A 24,985-nucleotide genomic window follows, 5' to 3' on the forward strand; every position below is an offset into this window, starting at 1 on the left:
TCTTCTCTCACGTTTTTCCCCTATTATTTTCGCTTTACTTGTAGTTCCAGTCCCCTTAACTTTCAACTCCTGAACCCTGACCCTCCCAGTCAAAATTAGTCATTCTCACTACCACTTGCTCCCTGATGATCTCTGACTCATTCCCACCCTATTATCAACTCTCACGCATATCCTGTCTCTCTTTTGCTTAAACGAAGGATTAACGTCTGAAACGTCACCGTCTTGCTTCCCATGATGGCTGGCATACCTCAATCAACGTTCTGTTGGTTTCATCCATCATCGCACGAAGTGCCTGACCCAAAGGCCATCTGGATCATCAGCTGGGAACTGTACGTCATCAAAGTTTTGACCCTCCATGCCAGATCAAGCTCTCCAAACGGTGGGTCCACAAGTGCAATCAACAAGTAGCCCTTTAATGGAAATGGGAGCAAAATGCAATCAATGCACATTTTGACCTCCTAACTTGGCAAAAGAGATTGATTATTATTGATAGATAAAAACCTCCCCCTCCCCCAACCCCCCTATATAGAACATGATGTTTGATGATCCAGTGTGTGTCCTTGTAGCACAAGAACTGTCGTTTTTTAAAATGAAAGGAGTTGGGATGATAGAAGGGTGGGAGGTCTGGGAGAAAGTTTGGCAGAAGGGTGGGAGGTCTGGGATAAGTTTAATTAGGATGGTGGGAGGTCTGCGAGAAATTTGGGAAGGATGGTTGGAGGTTTGGGAGAAGTTTGGGAAGGATGGTTGATTGGTTGGAGGTTTGGGAGAAGTTTGGGAAGGATGGTTGGATGTTTGGGAGAAGTTTGGGAAGGATGGTTGGAGGTTTGGGAGAAGTTTTGGAAGGAGGGTGGGAGGGTTGGGAGAAGTTTTGGAAGGAAGGTGGGAGGTCTGGGAGAAGTTTGGGAAGGATGGTGGGAGGTTTGGGAGAAGTTTTGGAAGGAAGGTGGGAGAAGTTTTGGAAGGAAGGTGGGAGGTCTGGGAGAAGTTTGGGAAGGATGGTGGGAGGTTTGGAAGAAGTTTGGGAAGGATGGTGGGAGGTTTGGGAGAAGTTTGGGAAGGATGGTGGGAGGTTTGGGAGAAGTTTGGGAAGGATGGTGGGAGGTTTGGGAGAAGTTTGGGAAGGATGGTGGGAGGTCTGGGCGAAGTTTGGGAAGGATGGTGAGAGGTTTGGGAGAAGTTTGGGAAGGATGGTGGGAGGTTTGGGAAGGATGGTGGGAGGTTTGGGAAGGAAGGTGGGAGGTCTGGGAGAAGTTTGGGAAGGATGGTGGGAGGAGAAGTTTTGGAAGGAAGGTGGGAGGTCTGGGAGAAGTTTGGGAAGGATGGTGGGAGGTTTGGGAGAAGTTTTGGAAGGAAGGTGGGAGAAGTTTTGGAAGGAAGGTGGGAGGTCTGGGAGAAGTTTGGGAAGGATGGTGGGAGGTTTGGGAGAAGTTTGGGAAGGATGGTGGGAGGTTTGGGAGAAGTTTGGGAAGGATGGTGGGAGGTTTAGGAGAAGTTTGGGAAGGATGGTGGGAGGTTTGGGGGAAGTTTGGGAAGGATGGTGGGAGGTTTGGGAGAAGTTTGGGAAGGATGGTGGGAGGTTTGGAAGAAGTTTGGGAAGGATGGTGGGAGGTTTGGGAGAAGTTTGGGAAGGATGGTGGGAGGTTTGGGAGAAGTTTGGGAAGGATGGTGGGAGGTTTGGGAGAAGTTTGGGAAGGATGGTGGGAGGTTTGGGAGAAGTTTGGGAAGGATGGGTGGGAGGTCTGGGAGAAGTTTGGGAAGGATGGTGAGAGGTTTGGGAGAAGTTTGGGAAGGATGGTGGGAGGTTTGGGAAGGATGGTGGGAGGTTTGGGAAGGAAGGTGGGAGGTCTGGGAGAAGTTTGGGAAGGATGGTGGGAGGTTTGGGAGAAGTTTGGGAAGGAAGGTGGGAGGTCTGGGAGAGGTTTGGGAAGGAGGGTGGGGGGTGTGAGAAGTTTGGGAAGGATGGTGGGAGGTTTGGGAGAAGTTTGGGAAGGATGGTGGGAGGTCTGGGAGAAGTTTGGGAAGGATGGTGGGAGGTTTGGGAAGGATGGTGGGAGGTTTGGGAGAGGTTTGGGAAGGATGGTGAGAGGTTTGGGAGAAGTTTTGGAAGGAAGGTGGGAGAAGTTTTGGAAGGAAGGTGGGAGGTCTGGGAGAAGTTTGGGAAGGATGGTGGGAGGTTTGGGAGAAGTTTGGGAAGGATGGTGGGAGGTTTGGGAGAAGTTTGGGAAGGATGGTGGGAGGTTTGGGAGAAGTTTGGGAAGGATGGTGGGAGGTTTGGGAGAAGTTTGGGAAGGATGGTGGGAGGTTTGGGAGAAGTTTGGGAAGGATGGTGGGAGGTTTGGGAGAAGTTTGGGAAGGAAGGTGGGAGGTCTGGGAGAAGTTTGGGAAGGATGGTGGGAGGTTTGGGAGAAGTTTGGGAAGGAAGGTGGGAGGTCTGGGAGAGGTTTGGGAAGGAGGGTGGGGGGTGTGAGAAGTTTGGGAAGGATGGTGGGAGGTTTGGGAGAAGTTTGGGAAGGATGGTGGGAGGTCTGGGAGAAGTTTGGGAAGGATGGTGGGAGGTTTGGGAAGGATGGTGGGAGGTTTGGGAGAAGTTTGGGAAGGATGGTGGGAGGTTTGGGAGAAGTTTGGGAAGGATGGTGGGAGGTTTGGGAGAAGTTTGGGAAGGATGGTTGGAGGTTTGGGAGAAGTTTGGGAAGGATGGTTGGAGGTTTGGGAGAAGTTTGGGAAGGATGGTTGGAGGTTTGGGAGAAGTTTGGGAAGGATGGTGGGAGGTTTGGGAGAAGTTTGGGAAGGATGGTTGGAGGTTTGGGAGAAGTTTGGGAAGGATGGTTGGAGGTTTGGGAGAAGTTTGGGAAGGATGGTTGGAGGTTTGGGAGAAGTTTGGGAAGGATGGTGGGAGGTTTGGGAGAAGTTTGGGAAGGATGGTTGGAGGTTTGGGAGAAGTTTGGGAAGGATGGTTGGAGGTTTGGGAGAAGTTTGGGAAGGATGGTTGGAGGTTTGGGAGAAGTTTGGGAAGGATGGTGGGAGGTCTGGGAGAAGTTTGGGAAGGATGGTTGGAGGTTTGGGAGAAGTTTGGGAAGGATGGTTGGAGGTCTGGGAGAGGTTTGGGAAGGAGGGTGGGGGATGTGAGAAGTTTGGGAAGGATGGTGGGAGGTTTGGGAGAAGGGTGGGAGGTTTGGGAGAATTTTGGGAAGGATGGTGGGAGGTTTGGGAGAAGTTTGGGAAGGATGGTTGGAGGTTTGGGAGAAGTTTGGGAAGGAAGGTGGGAGGTCTGGGAGAGGTTTGGGAAGGATGGTGGGAGGTTTGGGAGAAGTTTGGGAAGGATGGTGGGAGGTTTGGGAGAAGTTTGGGAAGGATGGTTGGAGGTTTGGGATGGGATGGGATGGGATGGAAAGTATAGGATACATGGGTAGAGGGGCAGGACATTGTCACGAATATTCCCCCGGTCGGCGCTTGCCATTAACTCATGACGTTTTTTGACATTTTGTTATGACTCGGTCCCTATTTATATCTGCAAACACCACACACACGAAAAAAACGATATTTTAATGTATTTAATACGCGTTTCTATTATCTGCCAATAAGTGAGGTCCGTTTACTTAATAGCCAATCAGAAAGTACCATTCCGAGGCGGCTGCCAATGAGCGGCCGCCGGCGTCGGGAGTCTTGAGATGGTGGGCGTGGTTTGCGAAGCGATGAGGCGGCTTGTGCTGTTCATGTTCTCCGGAAACAGTGAACTTCAGGATCGTTGGGAAGGACTTTGTCTCCCTCGCGCTGTCCAACGTTTGTCCTGTTGTTGTCCCTGGTGTCCCACGGCGCTTCCATAAGGACGTCCTCGGTTGGATAGGTAAGTGGAGCATTGTTTACATTGTTTATTGGTTTGTACGAGACAAGATGCGGACATTTGTTGAGACGTTGCCGTTGGAGCAAATATTGGTGGTAAAGTTTGATGTATGTGGTGAATAATTACCATAGTAGACATCCACATCCACAACCACATCCACATCCACAGCCACAACCACAACCACAGCCACAACCACATCCACATCCACATCCACAACCACAACCACATCCACAACCACATCCACATCCAGCATTGCGGAATGATTGGGGGTTTTCCTTGTTTCACCAACATTCCTTTGGTCCACTTGTTGCTGATGTTTCGTTGTGCAGGTTTGCTAATCCGGCACGAATATCACACTCGTGATTAAACCAATACATAAACCAATACATAAAGTATAAACCAATAAACGTCAAACGAGTTCGAACTACAAACCAATAGTTTCATATATTGAGTGTTTTTTGAATCGCATGAGGACCGCGGCTTGCACAGTGTTAGTGATAGCGAGTAATGATTAACCAGGGTGTTGGCACGGCCCCAGCACGGTGCTGGCACGGTGTTGGCATAATGTTGGCACGGTGTTGGCATGGTGTTGGCATGGTGCTGGCATGGTGCTGGCATGGTGCTGGCATGGTACTGGCATGGTGCTGGCACGGTGTTTGCATGGTGTTTGCATGGTGTTTGCATGGTGTTGGCATGGTGTTGGCATGGTGTTGGCATGGTGCTGGCATGGTGCTGGCATGGTGCTGGAATAGTACTGGCATGGAGCTGGCACGGTGTTTGCATGGTGTTTGCATGGTGTTGGCATGGTGTTGGCATGGTGTTGGCATGATGTTTGCATAGTGTTTGCATGGTGTTGGCATGGTGTTGGCATGGTGTTGGCATGGTGTTTGCATGGTGTTGGCACGGTGTTGGCATGGTGCTGGCATGGTGCTGGAATAGTACTGGCATGGTGCTGGCACGGTGTTTGCATGGTGTTGGCACGGTGTTGGCACGATGTTGGCACGGTGTTGGCATGATGTTGGCACGGTGTTGGCATGGTGTTGGCATGATGTTGGCATGGTGTTGGCATGGTGTTGGCATGGTGTTGGCACGGTGCTGGGATGGTGCTGGAATAGTACTGGCATGGTGCTGGCACGGTGTTTGCATGGTGTTGGCATGGTGTTTGCATGGTGTTGGCACGGTGTTGGCATGGTGCTGGAATAGTACTGGCATGGTGCTGGCACAGTGTTTGCATGGTGCTGACACGGTGCTGGCACGGTGTTGACACGGTCTGGCACGGTGTTGACACGGTGCTGGCACGGTGTTGGCACGGTCTTAACATGGTGCTGGCAGGGTGTGACATGGTGTTGTCAGGGTGCTGGTGCAGTTGCTGGTATTGGAACAGTGTTGTCAGGGTGCTGGTCCAGTTACTGGTAGGGTATTGGCACAGTGGTGGCAGGGTATTGGCAATGTTGTCAGGGTGGTGGCACAGTGTTGTCAGGGTGGTGGCACAGTGTTGTCAGGGTGGTGGCACAGTGTTATCAGGGTGGTGGCACAGTGTTGTCAGGGTGGTGGCACAGTGTTGTCAGGGTGGTGGCACAGTGTTGTCAGGGTATTGGCAGTGTTGTCAGGGTATTGGCAGTGTTGTTAGGGTGGTGGCACAGTGTTGTCAGGGTGGTGGCACCGTGTTGTCAGGGTGGTGGCACCGTGTTGTCAGGGTGGTGGCACAGTGTTGTCAGGGTGGTGGCACAGTGTTGTCAGGGTGGTGGCACAGTGTTGTCAGGGTATTGGCAGTGTTGTCAGAGTGGTGGCACAGTGTTGTCAGGGTATTGGGACAGTGTTGTCAGGGTATTGGGACAGTGTTGTCAGGGTGGTGGCACAGTGTTGTCAGGGTGGTGGCACAGTGTTGTCAGGGTGGTGGCACAGTGTTGTCAGGGTGGTGGCACAGTGTTGTCAGGGTGGTGGCACAGTGTTGTCAGGGTATTTATTGGCAGTGTTGTCAGGGTGGTGGCACAGTGTTGTCAGGGTATTGGGACAGTGTTGTCAGGGTATTGGGACAGTGTTGTCAGGGTGGTGGCACAGTGTTGTCAGGGTGGTGGCACAGTGTTGTCAGGGTGGTGGCACAGTGTTGTCAGGGTGGTGGCACAGTGTTGTCAGGGTGGTGGCACAGTGTTGTCAGGGTGGTGGCACAGTGTTGTCAGGGTGGTGGCACAGTGTTGTCAGGGTATTGGGACAGTGTTGTCAGGGTGGTGGCACAGTGTTGTCAGGGTGGTGGCAGTGTTGTCAGGGTGGTGGCACAGTGTTGTCAGGGTATTGGGACAGTGTTGTCAGGGTATTGGGACAGTGTTGTCAGGGTGGTGGCACAGTGTTGTCAGGGTGGTGGCACAGTGTTGTCAGGGTGGTGGCACAGTGTTGTCAGGGTGGTGGCACAGTGTTGTCAGGTTATTGGGACAGTGTTGTCAGGGTGGTGGCACAGTGTTGTCAGGGTGGTGGCACAATGTTGTCAGGGTATTGGGACAGTGTTGTCAGGGTGGTGGCACAGTATTGTCAGGGTGGTGGCACTGTGTTGTCAGGGTGGTGGCACAGTGTTGTCAGGGTGGTGGCACAGTGTTGTCAGGGTGGTGGCACAGTGTTGTCAGGGTGGTGGCACAGTGTTGTCAGGGTGGTGGCACAGTGTTGTCAGGGTGGTGGCACAGTGTTGTCAGGGTGGTGGCACAGTGTTGTCAGGGTGGGGGCACAGTGTTGTCAGGGTGGGGGCACAGTGTTGTCAGGGTGGTGGCACAGTGTTGTCAGGGTGGTGGTACAGTGTTGTCAGGGTGGTGGCACAGTGTTGTCAGGGTGGTGGCAGTGTTGTCAGGGTGGTGGCACAGTGTTGTCAGGGTGGTGGCACAGTGTTGTCAGGGTGGTGGCACAGTGTTGTCAGGGTATTGGGACAGTGTTGTCAGGGTAGTGGCACAGTGTTGTCAGGGTGGTGGCACAGTGTTGTCAGGGTGGTGGCACAGTGTTGTCAGGGTGGTGGCACAGTGTTGTCAGGGTGGTGGCACAGTGTTGTCAGGGTGGTGGCACAGTGTTGTCAGGGTGGTGGCACAGTGTTGTCAGGGTGGTGGCACAGTGTTGTCAGGGTGGGGGCACAGTGTTGTCAGGGTGGGGGCACAGTGTTGTCAGGGTGGTGGCACAGTGTTGTCAGGGTGGTGGCACAGTGTTGTCAGGGTGGTGGCACAGTGTTGTCAGGGTGGTGGCACAGTGTTGTCAGGGTGGTGGCACAGTGTTGTCAGGGTATTGGGACAGTGTTGTAAGGGTGGTGGCACAGTGTTGTCAGGGTGGTGACAGTGTTGTCAGGGTATTGGGACAGTGTTGTCAGGGTGGTGGCACTGTGTTGTCAGGGTGGTGGCACAGTGTTGTCAGGGTGGTGGCACATTGTTGTCAGGGTGGTGGCACAGTGTTGTCAGGGTGGTGGTACAGTGTTGTCAGGGTGGTGGCACAGTGTTGTGAGGGTGGTGGTACAGTGTTGTCAGGGTGGTGGCACAGTGTTGTCAGGGTGGTGGCACAGTGTTGTCAGGGTGGTGGCACAGTGTTGTCAGGGTGGTGGCACAGTGTTGTCAGGGTATTGGCACAGTGTTGTCAGGGTGGTGGCACAGTGTTGTCAGGGTATTGGCAGTGTTGTCAGGGTGGTGGCACAGTGTTGTCAGGGTGGTGGCACAGTGTTGTCAGGGTGGTGGCACAGTGTTGTCAGGGTGGTGGCACAGTGTTGTCAGGGTGGTGGCACAGTGTTGTCAGGGTGGTGGCACAGTGTTGTCAGGGTATTGGCAGTGTTGTCAGGGTGGTGGCACAGTGTTGTCAGGGTGGTGGCACAGTTGTCAGGGTGGTGGCACAGTGTTGTCAGGGTATTGGGACAGTGTTGTCAGGGTATTGGGACAGTGTTGTCAGGGTATTGGGACAGTGTTGTCAGGGTATTGGGACAGTGTTGTCAGGGTATTGGGACAGTGTTGTCAGGGTGGTGGCACAGTGTTGTCAGGGTATTGGGACAGTGTTGTCAGGGTATTGGGACAGTGTTGTCAGGGTGGTGGCACAGTGTTGTCAGGGTGGTGGCACAGTGTTGTCAGGGTGGTGGCACAGTGTTGTCAGGGTGGTGGCACAGTGTTGTCAGGGTGGTGGCACAGTGTTGTCAGGGTATTGGGACAGTGTTGTCAGGGTATTGGGACAGTGTTGTCAGGGTGGTGGCACATTGTTGTCAGGGTGGTGGCACAGTGTTGTCAGGGTGGTGGCACAGTGTTGTCAGGGTGGTGGCACAGTTGTCAGGGTGGTGGCACAGTGTTGTCAGGGTGGTGGCACAGTGTTGTCAGGGTGGTGGCACAGTGTTGTCAGGGTGGTGGCACAGTGTTGTCAGGGTGGTGGCACTGTTGTCCAGGTGGTGGCACAGTGTTGTCCAGGTGGTGGCACAGTGTTGTCAGGGTGGTGGCACAGTGTTGTCAGGGTGGTGGCACAGTGTTGTCAGGGTGGTGGCACAGTGTTGTCAGGGTGGTGGCACAGTGTTGTCAGGGTGGTGGCACAGTGTTGTCAGGGTGGTGGCACGGTATTAGCAGGTTTTTATTATTATTATTATCCAGAAATGATAATCTGCTGTTGTTATGCTCGGTTTCCTTTGAACGCAATGGGCGTTTTTTGTTCTTGTGCTGTAGGTGAGCGAGTTTATTGTTTAGTTTGAATTTTTGTCACATTGTTTATCTCTCTGAGATTATTCTCTTGGAGTGTGAGACCATTGACTTGCTAAAAGCACAAATTTGAATACTTCAGGACACGCGTGTTCTTCCGGTAACACCATCCTGGTTGAACTCTCAAAATCCAGGGTCTCTGCGGACCTCAAGTCCTTTGTTCCTCTTTTCTCCATTTTGTGAAACTACCTTCTATGGTCTGTTCAGTCGCACACTTCCCTCCAGGGCTTCAAGCAGGCAGCACACCACCATCTTGCGTCATTCCCCAGGCCATGCCATGACCCTTTCCACCCTTATTAACCCCTACCCTCGTACTTGTACATGGCTGTGCTGTCTGTCTCTGTCTCGTCCTGTTTGTTCATTCCATTGGTTGGTGTGTCCAGATATGTCCCTACTGCCAGTCCATTGCCTCTCTACGCCATCCCCATGTGCCCTCTTTGACGACCTTCCATATTGTATAAAATATATAAATACCATTTTGTTTATTTGACTCCAACAGTGCGAATATCACAAAAGATGCCACCGTCAATGTACAAGATGGCCAGCTTAATCCGCGTGTGTTTTAGGGAACGACGCCTCATTATTACCCCACCACGTCCCCTTCTTGTGGGGTCTGCTGGGGAATATGTTGCCAAAGTCTTTCACGAACCGGCTGACCAGGCCTGACATTTGACTCAAGGTGACTAGGGCATCATCTTATAATTTCTCAGGGTACCGGCGATGACTCGCCTTCAATTCACGGAAGACACCGTGGGACCTTCAACGGCCAACAACTAATTCTGGCACACGGTACACCCACCTGAACGTCTGTCCGAGGGACAGCACACCTGGTGATGCACCTCTCTCCCCGAAAAGCACTCACCTGACGCTTTATAATCTGCTTGAGAAACGAACCCAGGTTAGACAGCCCAAAGGTAACTAAGTTACCTCTGCACGCCATGTGGGCGTGCCAACAACAACCTCCCCGGATGTCAACATTTGGACCTTGTAGGTCCTTACGGGACTGTCGTACTCCCAGTAACTCGACATGGTGGCACCTGTGCGACATGGTGGCACACCTAATATTTGTCTTTGTATGAACACTTGTATTACACGCAGAACCGGTGACATCGACGGTGTCAAATAATTGTTTAAAAACCTTCCGAATGAAATGATTATTGGTGCTCTTCACTCTTCTCCTGGCACTTCATACCTTCACGTGAAGCCCAACATTCCCATTCATCCAATATTTCTTTGATCCGACCGCCCAACCCGACACCTGTGCCATCGAGGCCCCGTGAGTGAAGGTGTTGGGTCGGGCGTGTTCCCAGGGCATGGAGCCGATGTGCCTCAAGATGAAGAGGAAATACCATATCTGTTACTGCAGCTCTTTGAATTGTAATCGATATAATAAGGTTCTGATAGCACACCTGTCCCCCTTTCGTCTCCCGAGCCAAACCCGTGTGCACGTGGATCCTGTTTTCACCATTTGTTCACCTCTGATATCCTGGGTGTAACATACCAAGGGTAACGATGGTTAATCTTTATGTCCCACATTGCATGATCCCACCCCACTAAATCATATAAATGGTGCGGATGTGTGAAATTCCTCCATCACTCGATTCCTCTGGAGCCTCGGGGAACCCCACTAACCTCGCACCTACCTGGTCATGGTAGAAAGGTCTTTGGAATGTGCGACTAGTGAAGAACACCTCCTTCCGGTGAGATTAATTATCCCCAGAATTACGGATCGATTATTTCCCCCAGAATTGGCGATTTTATTTATTTATTTATTTTATGACTCGCAATACCCCCTTCCATTGACAGCACTATGTCATATATATATATATATTTACATAAAGAGAATTGGGGTGCTTCCCTCCTCCTCGACCCCCACTCCCACCTTGAACCTCCAGGATTAGGAATTATTTTTTTCTTTCTTTTAACCATCGAAAAACTTCGTGCGCACACCGAGTTCATCCAGCAATTCTCACCTTATTTCATACAGGAGTGCAACACACACACACACACACACACACACACACACACACACACACACACACACACACACACACACACACACACACACACTTCTGAAATGATCACAGCTGTACACTTCTCTCAATTTTGTTTAATCATTGTCCTTACTTGTCCCTCACAATTTATCCTTCTGCCCTCGTTTCTCTGCCTCTGGTTATCTGCTTCCCTTATCCCAAGGCCCCATGAAGCTTTGTTTGGCACAACAACTTATTTTGCTCAACGAATCCAAATGTCACACTTTTTCAGAATTAATTGTTGTTGTTTTTTGTATACACAGTCAAGGCTTTGTGGAAGAGCTAGAACACTGAATGGATCAGTACGCAACAGAACAAAAGGAACAACAGAGAGGGGTGGTGGTGGAGTGGTGGCAACACCAAAAGCAGAGTTGAAGGACAAAGTAGAGGGAGACTTGGACAAACAGTAGGTGTGGGGTGGAATGGGGAGCAGGAAAGGGTACATGCGTAGACAGGATGGGTTCAGAAGGAAACTCCCAGGAAGGACAAACTGGGAAATTTGGAAGTAGGTGGGAGGGGGGGGGGGGGGGGGGGCGGGGCAAGGGTAAAAAAGATCAAGGTTTTGGGTTGGGGATGATCTGAGATTGTGATGTACGGCTGTCTTGAAGACCTGGAATGAAGAACGAGATTGAGAAGAACATGGGAGGTAAAAAAAGAAATGAAAGAGTGGAGGTGAGCAGTCATCCTGGATTTAGGCAGTTTCACCAGAACGGGGGTTGATGGTGGACCACGTGCACCTTGCAAAAACCTGGGGGGGGGGGGGGGTGGGGGGGGCAGAGAGGAGTGACAAAGCACAGAAAGAGCAGACGGTGCAAGACCAGAAAGGAGGTGGTTGAAGACAGAGAGACCACCAACCTTTCTACGATGGCAAAGTGATAGGCCCATCAACTCAGCTTCATCGTGGGATCCAATGATTTTAAAGGTCTTTGTTTCCATGGCATCAAGTGGAGCAAGATGTGATGCAGGGGCGCCAGTCCTGAGCAGAGGGCAGTACTCCATGAAGCTGCGAATGAAGGCCTTGTAGGTGTATAGAAGCTCAGGTGTGCCAAAGAAGGACTTAGCACGATGGAGGATTCCCAGTGGGCGGCTAGCTTCGCAGGCCAACTTTGAAATGTGGTTTTCCCAAAGAAAGATCATGGCTGAACTTCGTCAAGAGTAAAGCGGATCGTTAAGGAAGTAGATGGGTGTGGGGGTGCCAGACAGTTCTTTTGGAGAGAGATAGTGGGTGTGAGATTTGTCAGGATTGAAAGACATTCCAAGTGTTTGGCACCGACTTTCAAACCCGTTCTTCACTGAGCTGCCGAAGAGTGAATTCTTAATTTTTTTAACCTTTGATTTAAAAGTTTGAAATGCATTTTGCTTGACTCGACTTTTGTTTTTCTTTTTTTTGTGTGTCAGTTCTGCCTGTACATGGCCTGGCATGCAGGTCCATGTCCCAGAGGCATGAACATGACTCATGACTTCCAGTTGCTATGGCAACCACAATGTTCCAGACATGACCTTGTTTTTGCTCTGGTCTGCTTGCTTAGATTGCCTCTCGGCACGTCTTGGGAGTTGAGGAATGAGATAGACATTGTTACGAGTCCTGCATGTGACTGTGTGTGTGTTTGTGTTTATACCTATTTTTATATTATTTGTCATTTAAATGTAAAGGGTAAATGTATACATGAACAAAATGAATGCATTCTGCTTGTCACAGCTTGTATTCATGAACATCGTTTTGGTCTTGTTGACTTTATCAAACGTTGACTCACTGCATATCTACTTTTTTTTTTTTTTTTTTTTTTTTTTTTGGATACAAGATCGAGGCTCGTGAAAGAGCGAACATTAATCACACAGAAAGACAAGGATATCAGATCCTTGTACGATATCAGATCCTGTGCCACCACCCTGACAACACTGTGCCACCACCCTGACAACACTGTGCCACCACCCTGACAACACTGTGCCACCACCCTGACAACACTGTGCCACCACCCTGACAACACTGTGCCACCACCCTGACAACACTGTGCCACTTGGTGTGCATTGCACTTGGTGTGCAATCCGGGCCTTTTTAGCCCGAGGAATTCCGCGTGGGGTGGATGAAGCTTCGCTTGAGACGAGGTCTGCTCCTTCTTGTTCGTCGCGAAATTGGGGAATCGGAAAGCAGTTACAACCTTAGTTGGTGGAACCTTTTTTTGGGGGGAAATTGGGGAATCAGAAAGCAGTAACAACTTTAGTTGGTGGAACTTTTTTGGGGGAAAATTGGGGAATCAGAAAGCAGTAACAACCTTAGTTGGTGGAACTTTTTTTTGGGGGAAATTGGGGAATCAGAAAGCAGTAACAACTTTAGTTGGTGGAACTTTTTTTGGGGGGAAATTGGGGAATCAGAAAGCAGTAACAACTTTAGTTGGTGGAACTTTTTTTGGGGGGAAATTGGGGAATCAGAAAGCAGTAACAACTTTAGTTGGTGGAACGTTTTTTGGGGGGAAATTGGGGAATCAGAAAGCAGTAACGACTTTAGTTGGTGGAACTTTTTTTGGGGGGAAATTGGGGAATCAGAAAGCAGTAACAACTTTAGTTGGTGGAACTTTTTTTGGGGGGAAATTGGGGAATCAGAAAGCAGTAACAACTTTAGTTGGTGGAACTTTTTTTGGGGGGAAATTGGGGAATCAGAAAGCAGTAACAACTTTAGTTGGTGGAACTTTTTTTGGGGGGAAATTGGGGAATCAGAAAGCAGTAACAACTTTAGTTGGTGGAACTTTTTTTGGGGGGAAATTGGGGAATCAGAAAGCAGTAACAACTTTAGTTGGTGGAACTTTTTTTGGGGGGAAATTGGGGAATCAGAAAACAGTAACAACTTTAGTTGGTGGAACGTTTTTTGGGGGGAAATTGGGGAATCAGAAAGCAGTAACAACTTTAGTTGGTGGAACTTTTTTTGGGGGGAAATTGGGGAATCAGAAAACAGTAACAACCTTAGTTGGTGGAACTTTTTTTGGGGGGAAATTGGGGAATCAGAAAGCAGTAACAACTTTAGTTGGTGGAACTTTTTTTGGGGGGAAATTGGGGAATCAGAAAGCAGTAACAACTTTAGTTGGTGGAACTTTTTTTGGGGGGAAATTGGGGAATCAGAAAACAGTAACAACCTTAGTTGGTGGAACTTTTTTTGGGGGGAAATTGGGGAATCAGAAAGCAGTAACAACCTTAGTTGGTGGGACTTTTTTTGGGGGGAAATTGGGGAATCAGAAAGCAGTAACAACTTTAGTTGGTGGAACTTTTTTTGGGGGGAAATTGGGGAATCAGAAAGCAGTAACAACCTTAGTTGGTGGGACTTTTTTTGGGGGGAAATTGGGGAATCAGAAAGCAGTAACAACTTTAGTTGGTGGAACTATTTTTGGGGGGAAATTGGGGAATCAGAAAGCAGTAACAACTTTAGTTGGTGGAACTTTTTTTGGGGGGAAATTGGGGAATCAGAAAACAGTAACAACCTTAGTTGGTGGAACTTTTTTTGGGGGGAAATTGGGGAATCAGAAAGCAGTAACAACTTTAGTTGGTGGAACTTTTTTTGGGGGGAAATTGGGGAATCAGAAAGCAGTAACAACTTTAGTTGGTGGAACTTTTTTTGGGGGGAAATTGGGGAATCAGAAAGCAGTAACAACTTTAGTTGGTGGAACTTTTTTTGGGGGGAAATTGGGGAATCAGAAAACAGTAACAACCTTAGTTGGTGGAACTTTTTTGGGGGGGAAATTGGGGAATCAGAAAGCAGTAACAACTTTAGTTGGTGGAACTTTTTTTGGGGGGAAATTGGGGAATCAGAAAGCAGTAACAACTTTAGTTGGTGGAACTTTTTTTGGGGGGAAATTGGGGAATCAGAAAGCAGTAACAACTTTAGTTGGTGGAACCTTTTTGGGGGGGAAATTGTGGAATCAGAAAACAGTAACAACTTTAGTTGGTGGAACTTTTTTTGGGGGGAAATTGGGGAATCAGAAAGCAGTAACAACTTTAGTTGGTGGAACTTTTTTGGGGGGGAAATTGGGGAATCGGAAAGCAGTAACAACTTTAGTTGGTGGAACTTTTTTTGGGGGGAAATTGGGGAATCAGAAAGCAGTAACAACTTTAGTTGGTGGAACTTTTTTTGGGGGGAAATTGGGGAATCAGAAAGCAGTAACAACTTTAGTTGGTGGAACTTTTTTTGGGGGGAAATTGGGGAATCAGAAAGCAGTAACAACTTTAGTTGGTGGAACTTTTTTTGGGGGGAAATTGGGGAATCAGAAAGCAGTAACAACTTTAGTTGGTGGAACTTTTTTGGGGGGGAAATTGGGGAATCAGAAAGCAGTAACAACTTTAGTTGGTGGAACTTTTTTTTGGGGGAAATTGGGGAATCAGAAAGCAGTAACAACTTTAGTTGGTGGAACTTTTTTTGGGGGGAAATTGGGGAATCAGAAAGCAGTAACAACTTTAGTTGGTGGAACCTTTTTTGGGGGAAAATTGGGGAATCAGAAAGCAGTAACAACTTTAGTTGGTGGAACTTTTTTTGGGGGAAATTGGGGAATCAGAAAGCAGTAACAACTTTAGTTGGTGGAACTTTTTTGGGGGGGGGAAATTGGGGAATCAGAAAACAGTAACAACTTTAGTTGGTGGAACTTTTTTGGGGGGAGAATTGGGGAATCAGAAAGCAGTAACAACTTTAGTTGGTGGAACTTTTTTTGGGGGGAAATTGGGGAATCAGAAAGCAGTAACAACTTTAGTTGGTGGAACTTTTTTGGGGGGGAAATTGTGGAATCAGAAAACAGTAACAACTTTAGTTGGTGGAACTTTTTTGGGGGGGAAATTGTGGAATCAGAAAACAGTAACAACTTTAGTTGGTGGAACTTTTTTTGGGGGGAAATTGGGGAATCAGAAAGCAGTAACAACTTTAGTTGGTGGAACTTTTTTTGGGGGGAAATTGGGGAATCAGAAAGCAGTAACAACTTTAGTTGGTGGAACTTTTTTGGGGGGAAATTGGGGAATCAGAAAGCAGTAACAACTTTAGTTGGTGGAACTTTTTTTGGGGGGAAATTGGGGAATCAGAAAGCAGTAACAACTTTAGTTGGTGGAACTTTTTTGGGGGGAAATTGGGGAATCAGAAAGCAGTAACAACTTTAGTTGGTGGAACTTTTTTTGGGGGATACCGTGCTTAAATCCCAACCGTCCCAAACCTCTGCATTTATTTAAGTTATTCATTTTTGTTCTGTGTGAACAGTGTTTGCCTGTATCCTTGTTTGCAGGAGCGGGGACGGCGTGTGCCCAACATCTACAAAAGCAATGATCTCATTCAAAGATAATGTCCCAGACTTTAGGACTCCTTCACCCAAGGCGGCTTATGTAAGTGTTGTGTTATTTGGTCCATTTTCCGATTGGTTTGTGCAAAGGTTATTCACTTTGTGGATGTTTGGTGTTTTTTATGCTCATCATTTTACCTTGTCTTACTTTATTAAAACTATGTTGTGCTTTTGTTATTAAAAAACCCACTAAATGAACAGAATAACATAAATATAATTCACAAACAACACAAAACCCAATTTTCTCTTGGGGTGAAGAAAAAGAATAAGAAGGTTCTCCATCGCGGTTTGATAAGTAAACAGGTGAATCCTAGGGCCAGGTCTAGGAGCAAAAAAAGGGATAGGAACAAGTCAAATGACCTAAAAATCCAACCCTGTGAATGTGGCGAGAACAGCAGCTGTACCTGGCAAACGACACTCCAAGCTGATAACATTTTTCCAAGATGGAAAAAAAAGAAACACCCCAAAAAACCTCGGAATTCCCCCGGATCTTTTGCAGTCGAGTCTACAGCAAGTTAATCGATTTAGAATGTCTGCAAATGTAAAATGAAGGTGAAAACGATCGACATGAAAGGCCTGTCGTCATCCGCTCTCCCACCAAGAGTGGTGCCACACGGCAGACATTTACACAGATAATTTACATCATCCTCCCCCTCCTTCGGCAAACGTCTGCGTCAGCAAACGACGGTCCACTTGGTGGTGCAGCAAATCACATGCTTTCCTCACCGCGTGTTTCCTGACCTCTCACGGTGGTGGTCATAATATTGGTGACTATTGTGCGGCGTCTTTATCTCGTGATGCCCTCACCTGGTCATTCCTCCTGGCGATTGCTATACTGATCGCGGTGCTAACCTTGATGACATTACGTTTCTTTGACTCCCCTGACACGAAGGGGCCACCCGCGATCAGTGGGCCGACACGGGTTCTCCCGCTCGGAGGGCGTGGGTGCCCGCCAGTATATAGTTAATAATGTTTGGGCCATAGGGCGTCGGGCATCTAAACAATGTTCCCAAAAATCGTAGAATCCTTTAGCATTCCACTCACTACGTAATGAATCGTTCAGTCAAACTTTTCATGAAATGTATTAACTCAATTGCCAGGAAAACTGCTTCATAGTCCCTTGTATTGGGAGTACCGTACCGCATACGCATTTTCTGGTTTTTACCCAAAAATCGTAGAATCCTTTAGCATTCCACTCACTACATAATGAATCGTTCAGTCAAACTTTTCATGAAATGTATTAACTCAATTGCCAGGAAAACTGCTTCATATTCCCTTGTATTGGGAGTACCGTACCGCATACGCATTTTCTGTTTTTTACCCAAAAATCGTAGAATCTTTTAGCATTCCACTCACTACGTAATGAATCGTTCAGTCAAACTTTTCATGAAATGTATTAACTCAATTGCCAGGAAAACTGCTTCATATTCCCTTGTATTGGGAGTACCGTACCGCATACGCATTTTCTGGTTTTTACCCAAAAATCGTAGAATCCTTTAGCATTCCACTCACTACATAATGAATCGTTCAGTCAAACTTTTCATGAAATGTATTAACTCAATTGCCAGGAAAACTGCTTCATAGTCCCTTGTATTGGGAGTACCATACCGCATACGCATTTTCTGGTTTTTACCCAAAAATCGTAGAATCCTTTAGCATTCCACTCACTACATAATGAATCGTTCAGTCAAACTTTTCATGAAATGTATTAACTCAATTGCCAGGAAAACTGCTTCATATTCCCTTGTATTGGGAGTACCGTACCGCATACGCATTTTCTGGTTTTTACCCAAAAATCGTAGAATCTTTTAGCATTCCACTCACTACATAATGAATCGTTCAGTCAAACTTTTCATGAAATGTATTAACTCAATTGCCAGGAAAACTGCTTCATATTCCCTTGTATTGGGAGTACCGTACCGCATACGCATTTTCTGGTTTTTACCCAAAAATCGTAGAATCCTTTAGCATTCCACTCACTACATAATGAATCGTTCAGTCAAACTTTTCATGAAATGTATTAACTCAATTGCCAGGAAAACTGCTTCATAGTCCCTTGTATTGGGAGTACCATACCGCATACGCATTTTCTGGTTTTTACCCAAAAATCGTAGAATCCTTTAGCATTCCACTCACTACATAATGAATCGTTCAGTCAAACTTTTCATGAAATGTATTAACTCAATTGCCAGGAAAACTGCTTCATATTCCCTTGTATTGGGAGTACCGTACCGCATACGCATTTTCTGGTTTTTACCCAAAAATCGTAGAATCTTTTAGCATTCCACTCACTACGTAATGAATCGTTCAGTCAAACTTTTCATGAAATGTATTAACTCAATTGCCAGGAAAACTGCTTCATAGTCCCTTGTATTGGGAGTACCGTAGCGCATACGCATTTTCTGGTTTTTACCCAAAAATCGTAGAATCTTTTAGCATTCCACTCACTACGTAATGAATCGTTCAGTCAAACTTTCCATGAAATGTATTAACTCAATTGCCAGGAAAACTGCTTCATATTCCCTTGTATTGGGAGTACCGTACCGCATACGCATTTTCTGGTTTTTACCCAAAAATCGTAGAATCTTTTAGCATTCCACTCACTACGTAATGAATCGTTCAGTCAAACTTTCCATGAAATGTATTAACTCAATTGCCAGGAAAACTGCTTCATATTCCCTTGTATTGGGAGTACCGTACCGCATACGCATTTTCTGGTTTTTACCCAAAAATCGTTTGGGGGCAATCGATATGCTGCCCCTCCTCCTCTCCCTCGCCCACCAAAAAGTGGGGGACATGATGTTTATTCAGTCAAACCCAGGGTCAGATGATTGAAATGTGGAATATTATTCGCTTACACCAGATAATGCAACCTTTGCAACCTTTACTCTTTATTACCATAACTACGGCATTGATACCAAAACATTTTGTTTTTAAATTTTGATCTTTTTTTTTTCTTTTTTCTTTTTACATCAACTAAAGTTTGTGGGAAAAGTCGTGCATGCCGCGTATTATGAGACGTCAATTTACTGTTTAATTTATCGCAAGGACGTTTTTTGACGATTGATTGTGCAAAGTATTTGTACTCGAGTTCTTCGAATCACGAGATGTTTCCTAAGATGGGAGGGGCCCAACAAGCCAACACAGGTTGTTTGACGTAAATGCATGATTGACACGACCAACGTGAAGTTTGTTTGTTCTTGTTTCGTCCCCATCATCCTGTTTTGGGTCATCATGATGACTACGTTCAACATTAAACTCGTTTTTGTTGATTTATTTTAGGCTTCTTCTTCTTTGTTTCTCCGCCTTCTGGAGCTGTCTTAATGGATCTGAATCGCCATCAAGTTAATTATGATGGCTGCATCACCCTTCATTCCAATTATGTTCTCAATTTTGTCTTGTGCCAGCCATTTCGAAGTCCACCGAAAGAAATATGTGTCATTTGCGACAAGACCGTCTACCCCATGGACCGACTGATGGCCAACGAGCGCGTTTATCACAGGCCGTGCTTTCGCTGCAGCCATTGTTCCAGGACATTGAGGTTTGTTCTTTGTCAAATTCACCGCATTTCACTGCTGTAAAAATGTGAACAGTGCAGGAAGTGAGAATCTTGTTTTTCTGTTTTTATTTATTTATTACCCCACACGCAAAGGACAAATGTTCATTGTCTGTCTGTCTGTCTCTGTCTACAGACACCAGCCTATGATTGAGAAACAACTTTCTTTCAATTGAATGTTATATTTTGAACACTAATTGGACCATGAACCTGCAGTTTATCAGTACTTTGGCTCTGAATTTGGCAAATTGTACATAATATCATCTTGATCACACATGCGCACAGAGGACTAAGATTTGTACGGCGTAACCCGTAAGGCGATGCCGTCTGGAACAGCATGTTTGTCCAGTGTATGTATGTATGTATGTATGGATGGATGGATGTATGGATGGATGTATGTATGTATGTCCCTTCCACCAGCATTTTGTGGGTTTATTACCCTCGCCAGAGGAGAGGGTATTGCATTTGAGTCTGTTTGTCTGTTTGTTTGTCTGTCCGCACAGAATAAATATGATTTTCTCTGCAACCGTTGGTCCGATTGACAGGAAGTTTTCATCATAGGTGCAACTCCACCTGTATAATTTTTTTATGATAATTATGACGTCATAGGTCACGTGGTTCGGCCGCCATCTTTGAAAAATCGAAAAAATTTGCACCTCTATATCTCGGAAAGCACTGAATAGAAAAAAATGAGACATGGCTCATTGTAAAGAACTCTCCATGGGGAATAAAATATGTTAATGATGATGTCATAGATGCCTCCATTATGACGTCATAATTCGACAAGTACAAAACTTCATCCGATCAAGATGAAATTTCTTGAGCATCATCTAGGAATAAATTAGTTTAGGAAAAAAATAATGAAGACGTCATTGGTCACGTTGTTCGGCGGCCATATTTGTTTTAGCACAAAAGCCTTAAAAACCACTGAAAATACATCCTGGCGAGGGTTTGCAATCTCTGATTGCTCTTTCTTGTTCCCTTTAAAATTCGTTTTCTCTGCAACCAGAGAATGCAACGTTTTAAAACAACGCGTATGAAACTGTCTTGGAAGAAGAAACTTGTGCCAATAGGATATCCAATTGTCCATACGAGTTGTTTTTTAGTACAAGGCTACAAAGCTCCATGCTGCATGGAAAGGAAACAAGCTTGAAACTCTGTTTCATTATGCTGTCGGTATTTGATCTACAAGTTGGCTAATTGCCTTTAAATGTTGGCTAACATTGTTGGCAAATCAACTTGGCTAACAATTGTTGGCTAATAAAAATAAGTTGGCTAACCCCCACTCTAGCAGGGAAAATGGCCTTAAAATGCCTGTCGTTGTTGTTGTGTGTGTTTGATCTGCCTTCGTCGGTTATTTGCTTGGCAGGCCCTGTAGTGTAGTGAGTCCTCAAAAGAAAATTGATGAATGATTATAAATAAAATGAATGACAACCCACACATGATGATACTCTATTGGGAGTTGGTGCTGCAGAAGCAGTTTCCTGGCATGGGTTATGCTGGGTAGTTTGCCATTGCCTTCCCAGTGGTGATTAGGGCAGTGATTTGGAATTCGGCCAGGGTGCCGGCGATGGCTCACCTACTCTTTGAGAAGGACTCGGAGTAGGATGTTTAACATCCAACAATTGATGCTGGCAGATGGGACACCCAATTAACGTCCATTGGAGGGTCGGCACACACTGATTAATCAGACCGCCTGTAAAACACCAGGATGACAGTTTATTGTTGGGGCGAGATTCAAACCCAGACTGGACAGCTCAGAGAGGTGAGTGCTATCCTGCCAAGCCGACCCATACATGGTATCATTCACATTTGTCTGGTGCAAAATTGAGACGTCCACGTTTTCTGAACATTGTTTAAATTGCAAAGAGCGATGGAATGTGAAGAATGATGAATGTTCTAACTTGTGCGCATTACTTTGCTCTTTCTGTGTTTGTGTGTGCGATGCAGTATTGGAAAGTTTGCGTCTCTCCATGGAAACATTTATTGCAAACCACATTATGAGCAACTGTTCAAGTCGAAGGGAAACTATGATGAGGGTTTTGGACACAGGCAGCACAAGGAACTCTGGAAGCAGAAAACCGATTTCTCCAAAAAGGATGATGTGCCTGTTCTGGTTCCAAATCTACAATGGCATGAAGATTCCAGTTCAGAGAGAAACTGGAATGATGTTGTCATTAAAGAAGGGGCTGTCTTGCCGACACCCGACGTTGACGGTACGCAGGTTCTGTCTCGCTATTCAGAGAAGCAGGACTTTTCAGATTCGGTAGTAATGAGACAACAGAGTTCTGGGGACTTGCGCAGCTCTCCATCAGGCAGTGGTCGATTTGAGAGCCGACAAGAGTATTTGAAAGTTGAACATGATGCTTACGGTGGAGAGACGAAGGGAGATGAATTTTCAGCCAGTTTTGGAAGGGATGAAAATAATGGCAATTTTTCTAACGTCCTGACACGAAAGGTAATTTGGCCTCCCATTGATGCATCCGAGATCTCTCCAAGACAGAATGTTGTGAACCGATTACAAAAGCCAGATTGGCCCCCGAAAGAGGCGGATTGTCCTACCTATCTCGACTGGGAAGGGCCCGATTGCTTGGATCGCCCGAAGAAAGGATCCATGAACGTCCAGTGGCCTCCACAACACGAAGACACACGCAGCCCGCCAAACAGGGAAAATTATGCAATGAAGTTTAAGCCTGATTGGCCCCCAAGGAAATATTCAGATGAGAATGTGAGCGAGTTTAAAAAATCGACCTATGATGATGATGATTATCAAAAATGGAGGAACACAAGTGAGGTTGATCAAAGCAATTTCATTGACGAGGATTCACAGATGCACTCCAAAGAAACGAATTCCTTTGTTCACCAAGCACCTCCCGGCAATTTCTCCTTTTCAGAAGGGGAAGCATATGATGAAGTCCAGATCAAAGTTGGGGCACTGGATGTAGTCGACAATTCTTGGGAAGGTGTGCCCATAACTGCTCCGAATATGCACGAGAGAAGCATTGAGTGGCACAATAGAGAGGAGGAGGTTTCAAAATTGACTCCGAGCATGTTTGAGAGGGGATTCGACTTGGACAATAGAGACCAGGTGTATTCGGAGTACACTCCAAGAGTGTATGAGGGAAGGATCGAGTCGCACGAGAGTAACGAGGTGAACTCGGAATTCACTCCTCAGCATCTCGACGGAAGCGAGTCACCGAGAAGGGATTATTCCGTAGGGAGACTCAAAGATACAGAGTGGCCACCTCAAAATCAATCCTATGTAACTTCGGCATCGGACTTGCCAGACAACATCACGGGCATTGTGGATAGAAAGAAGATCGAATATACGGAGAAGAGTGACCGGGAAAGAAGTAGGCTAAATGATGGAGGCGAACCTCGAATGAAGAATTATAATGAAGTCGGAAAGTTGCTGGTGGAGGAAAGGAGTTTTCCTGAGATTGATAACCATCGGAGTTATTACTCGTCCCATGAGAGGAGGCACCACTTTGATGGAGACGCTTCTGATGCGAGTGCGTCACAACCTTGGAAGAACGCGGAGTCGGATGATGGAAATGTGGAATATAAGTCTCGTACAACACAAAACACGATCTTCTCCCGGGATGAAGAAGATGAAGAGGGTGCTCGATCGCCCTTTGGTAGGCATAAGGATGGAGATGAACCGCAAGGCTATTGGACCAGGAATGCAGTTTATTCAGAGTCACAGCCCGAGTCAGATGATCGAAATGTGGAATATAATTCTCATACAACGCAACACACAATCTTCTCCCGTGGTGAAGAAGAAGAAGAAGAGGGTGCTCGATCGCCCTTTGATAAGTATGGAGATAAATCCCATGGCTATGGAACCAGGTATACAGTTTATGCAGAGGCAAACCCAGAGTCAGATAATAGAAATGTGGAATATAATTCGCATGCAACACAAAACGCAAGGTTCTCCCATAGTGAAGAAGAAGAGGAGGGTGCTCGATATCCACTTGATAAGTACGCAGATGAATCGCAGGGCTCCCTGACCAGGAATGCAGATTACACAGGGCCAACCCACCTTTCATATCACAGGGAGCCACAGGAGGATGTTCCACCCTCTGGGATCATTGTCCAAGCACGTAGCAAGCTGAGGGAAAGAGTGGACAATAGAAATGCTTACATACCACTGGGGGGATTTAAAGATGGAGAGCACCAGTAAAATGTCCTGCTGCAGCTACAGTAGGACGTGTACAGTCATGGAGCACCTGTAATATGCACAATTGGAAACGTCCTCAGGTTAATGTTCTCAAGCTGGGGAATGCACACAAAGGAAAACCACTGCACAACACCGACTCAAAATGGCCTGAAACGTCCGATTCAGTCCCTGGAGTTGGTGTCGCCATCTTGTCCCATTTATGGAGAATCTTTCCCCCTTTCCTCATCTTTGTTATCCTTATTTTAAAATGCTATATTCTCAGCATTGCACAATTAGTACTGTGGTATAATAGGCCATAGCTTTTGTCTGTGTGTCTTATCAATTGGGGGTTTCTGTTCAATCCCGTTACAAAATGCTTCCGATTTGCGTTGCCTGCAGATGTTTTGTTGATGTTCCTCTTTCCTCGTTGCACCTGTGCGATGTTCTTTTTATTATTTAGTTTTTGGCATCCTATGCATGTATGAGTGTATGCGCTCGAGTTGCAAATGATCGCATCCTTTATGATGTGGAAATAGCCAAAGTTTGCTGTTTTACAATGGAATACCAAGTCTTCGTGAACGCTGTGCGTGATAGGCCCACCAGGATGACATAGGCCTCAGTCTGCGTCAGCGGACAAGTGGAACGATGGATTTTTGCCATTAACTGAAAGCTGATGACTATCAACCACCATGCTAAGTTAGTTACCACTGTGGTTAACACACACTCTTATCGGCTTTCAGTTGATAAAATCCATTGTTGGTTTGCTTTACCCTTCATTCAATCTCGATACTTTATTGTCTGTGCTCTTGCGTGGTGTGAGACCAGGAACGATGTTGCAGACAGCAGGAAGGGGAGCTTTGCTTTAAGTGTTGAAAGAGACATTCCTGTTAAAAGTAGAAAAATAAATACAATGAAGTGAGCCATACCGCATCCTTTCCGTACTGAATGCCGATGACATAAAAAAGGGATTGAAAAAAATGAATAAATGGGATGCATGTAGTGGATGAACCCGTCTTGCTCGGTGTAGTGAGGGTGGGTACACTAGTTTATGATCAATTTCTGATTTCAAATGTTTGTATACACTTCAAGTGGCCAAGCGCATATTTTACCGTAACCTGAAAGTCGCTGAATTTTCAAGTTTCTGTTGCTCAGAGATGGGAAGCATTTTATTTTATTTGTCTTAGGCCTCAGGCCTCGGTTTATTGAAAGAACATTACTTTCTCATGCAAATTGCAATTTTGTCTGTTGATCAATTTTTGTTTCATGTACCATGGAGAAGGTGAATAGTGCTTGTATCTTACACATTTTATTCTGGTCACTGTTGGGTTTATTTTGGAAATTCGATATACAGTACGTGTATATTTTTGTTGTTGAGGAATAAACCTTGATTTGACAAACAAAA

At 46.5% G+C, this 24,985-nt stretch overlaps 1 protein-coding gene across 2 annotated transcripts; it reads left to right on the forward strand.

Moving 5' to 3' along the window:
- The first annotated feature begins 3,665 nt into the window (after positions 1 to 3,665).
- On the forward strand, positions 3,666 to 24,985 carry LOC137429618 (uncharacterized). 2 transcript variants are annotated; one of them, XM_078779628.1, is made up of 4 exons: positions 3,666 to 3,844; positions 15,815 to 15,911; positions 19,276 to 19,409; positions 21,375 to 24,985. In XM_078779628.1, exons 2-4 carry the CDS (start codon positions 15,852 to 15,854, stop codon positions 23,605 to 23,607), a joined length of 2,427 nt encoding a protein of 808 aa, XP_078635754.1. In that variant the 5' UTR covers positions 3,666 to 3,844; positions 15,815 to 15,851; the 3' UTR covers positions 23,608 to 24,985. The 2 variants fall into 2 exon arrangements, with proteins under 2 accessions (XP_078635754.1, XP_067975788.2); XM_068119687.2 differs by lacking the exon at positions 3,666 to 3,844 and adding an exon at positions 10,093 to 10,232.

Source organism: Myxine glutinosa, chromosome 6 (assembly GCF_964187855.1).
Source record: "Myxine glutinosa chromosome 6, kmMyxGlut1.1, whole genome shotgun sequence".
NCBI lineage: Eukaryota > Metazoa > Chordata > Myxini > Myxiniformes > Myxinidae > Myxine > Myxine glutinosa.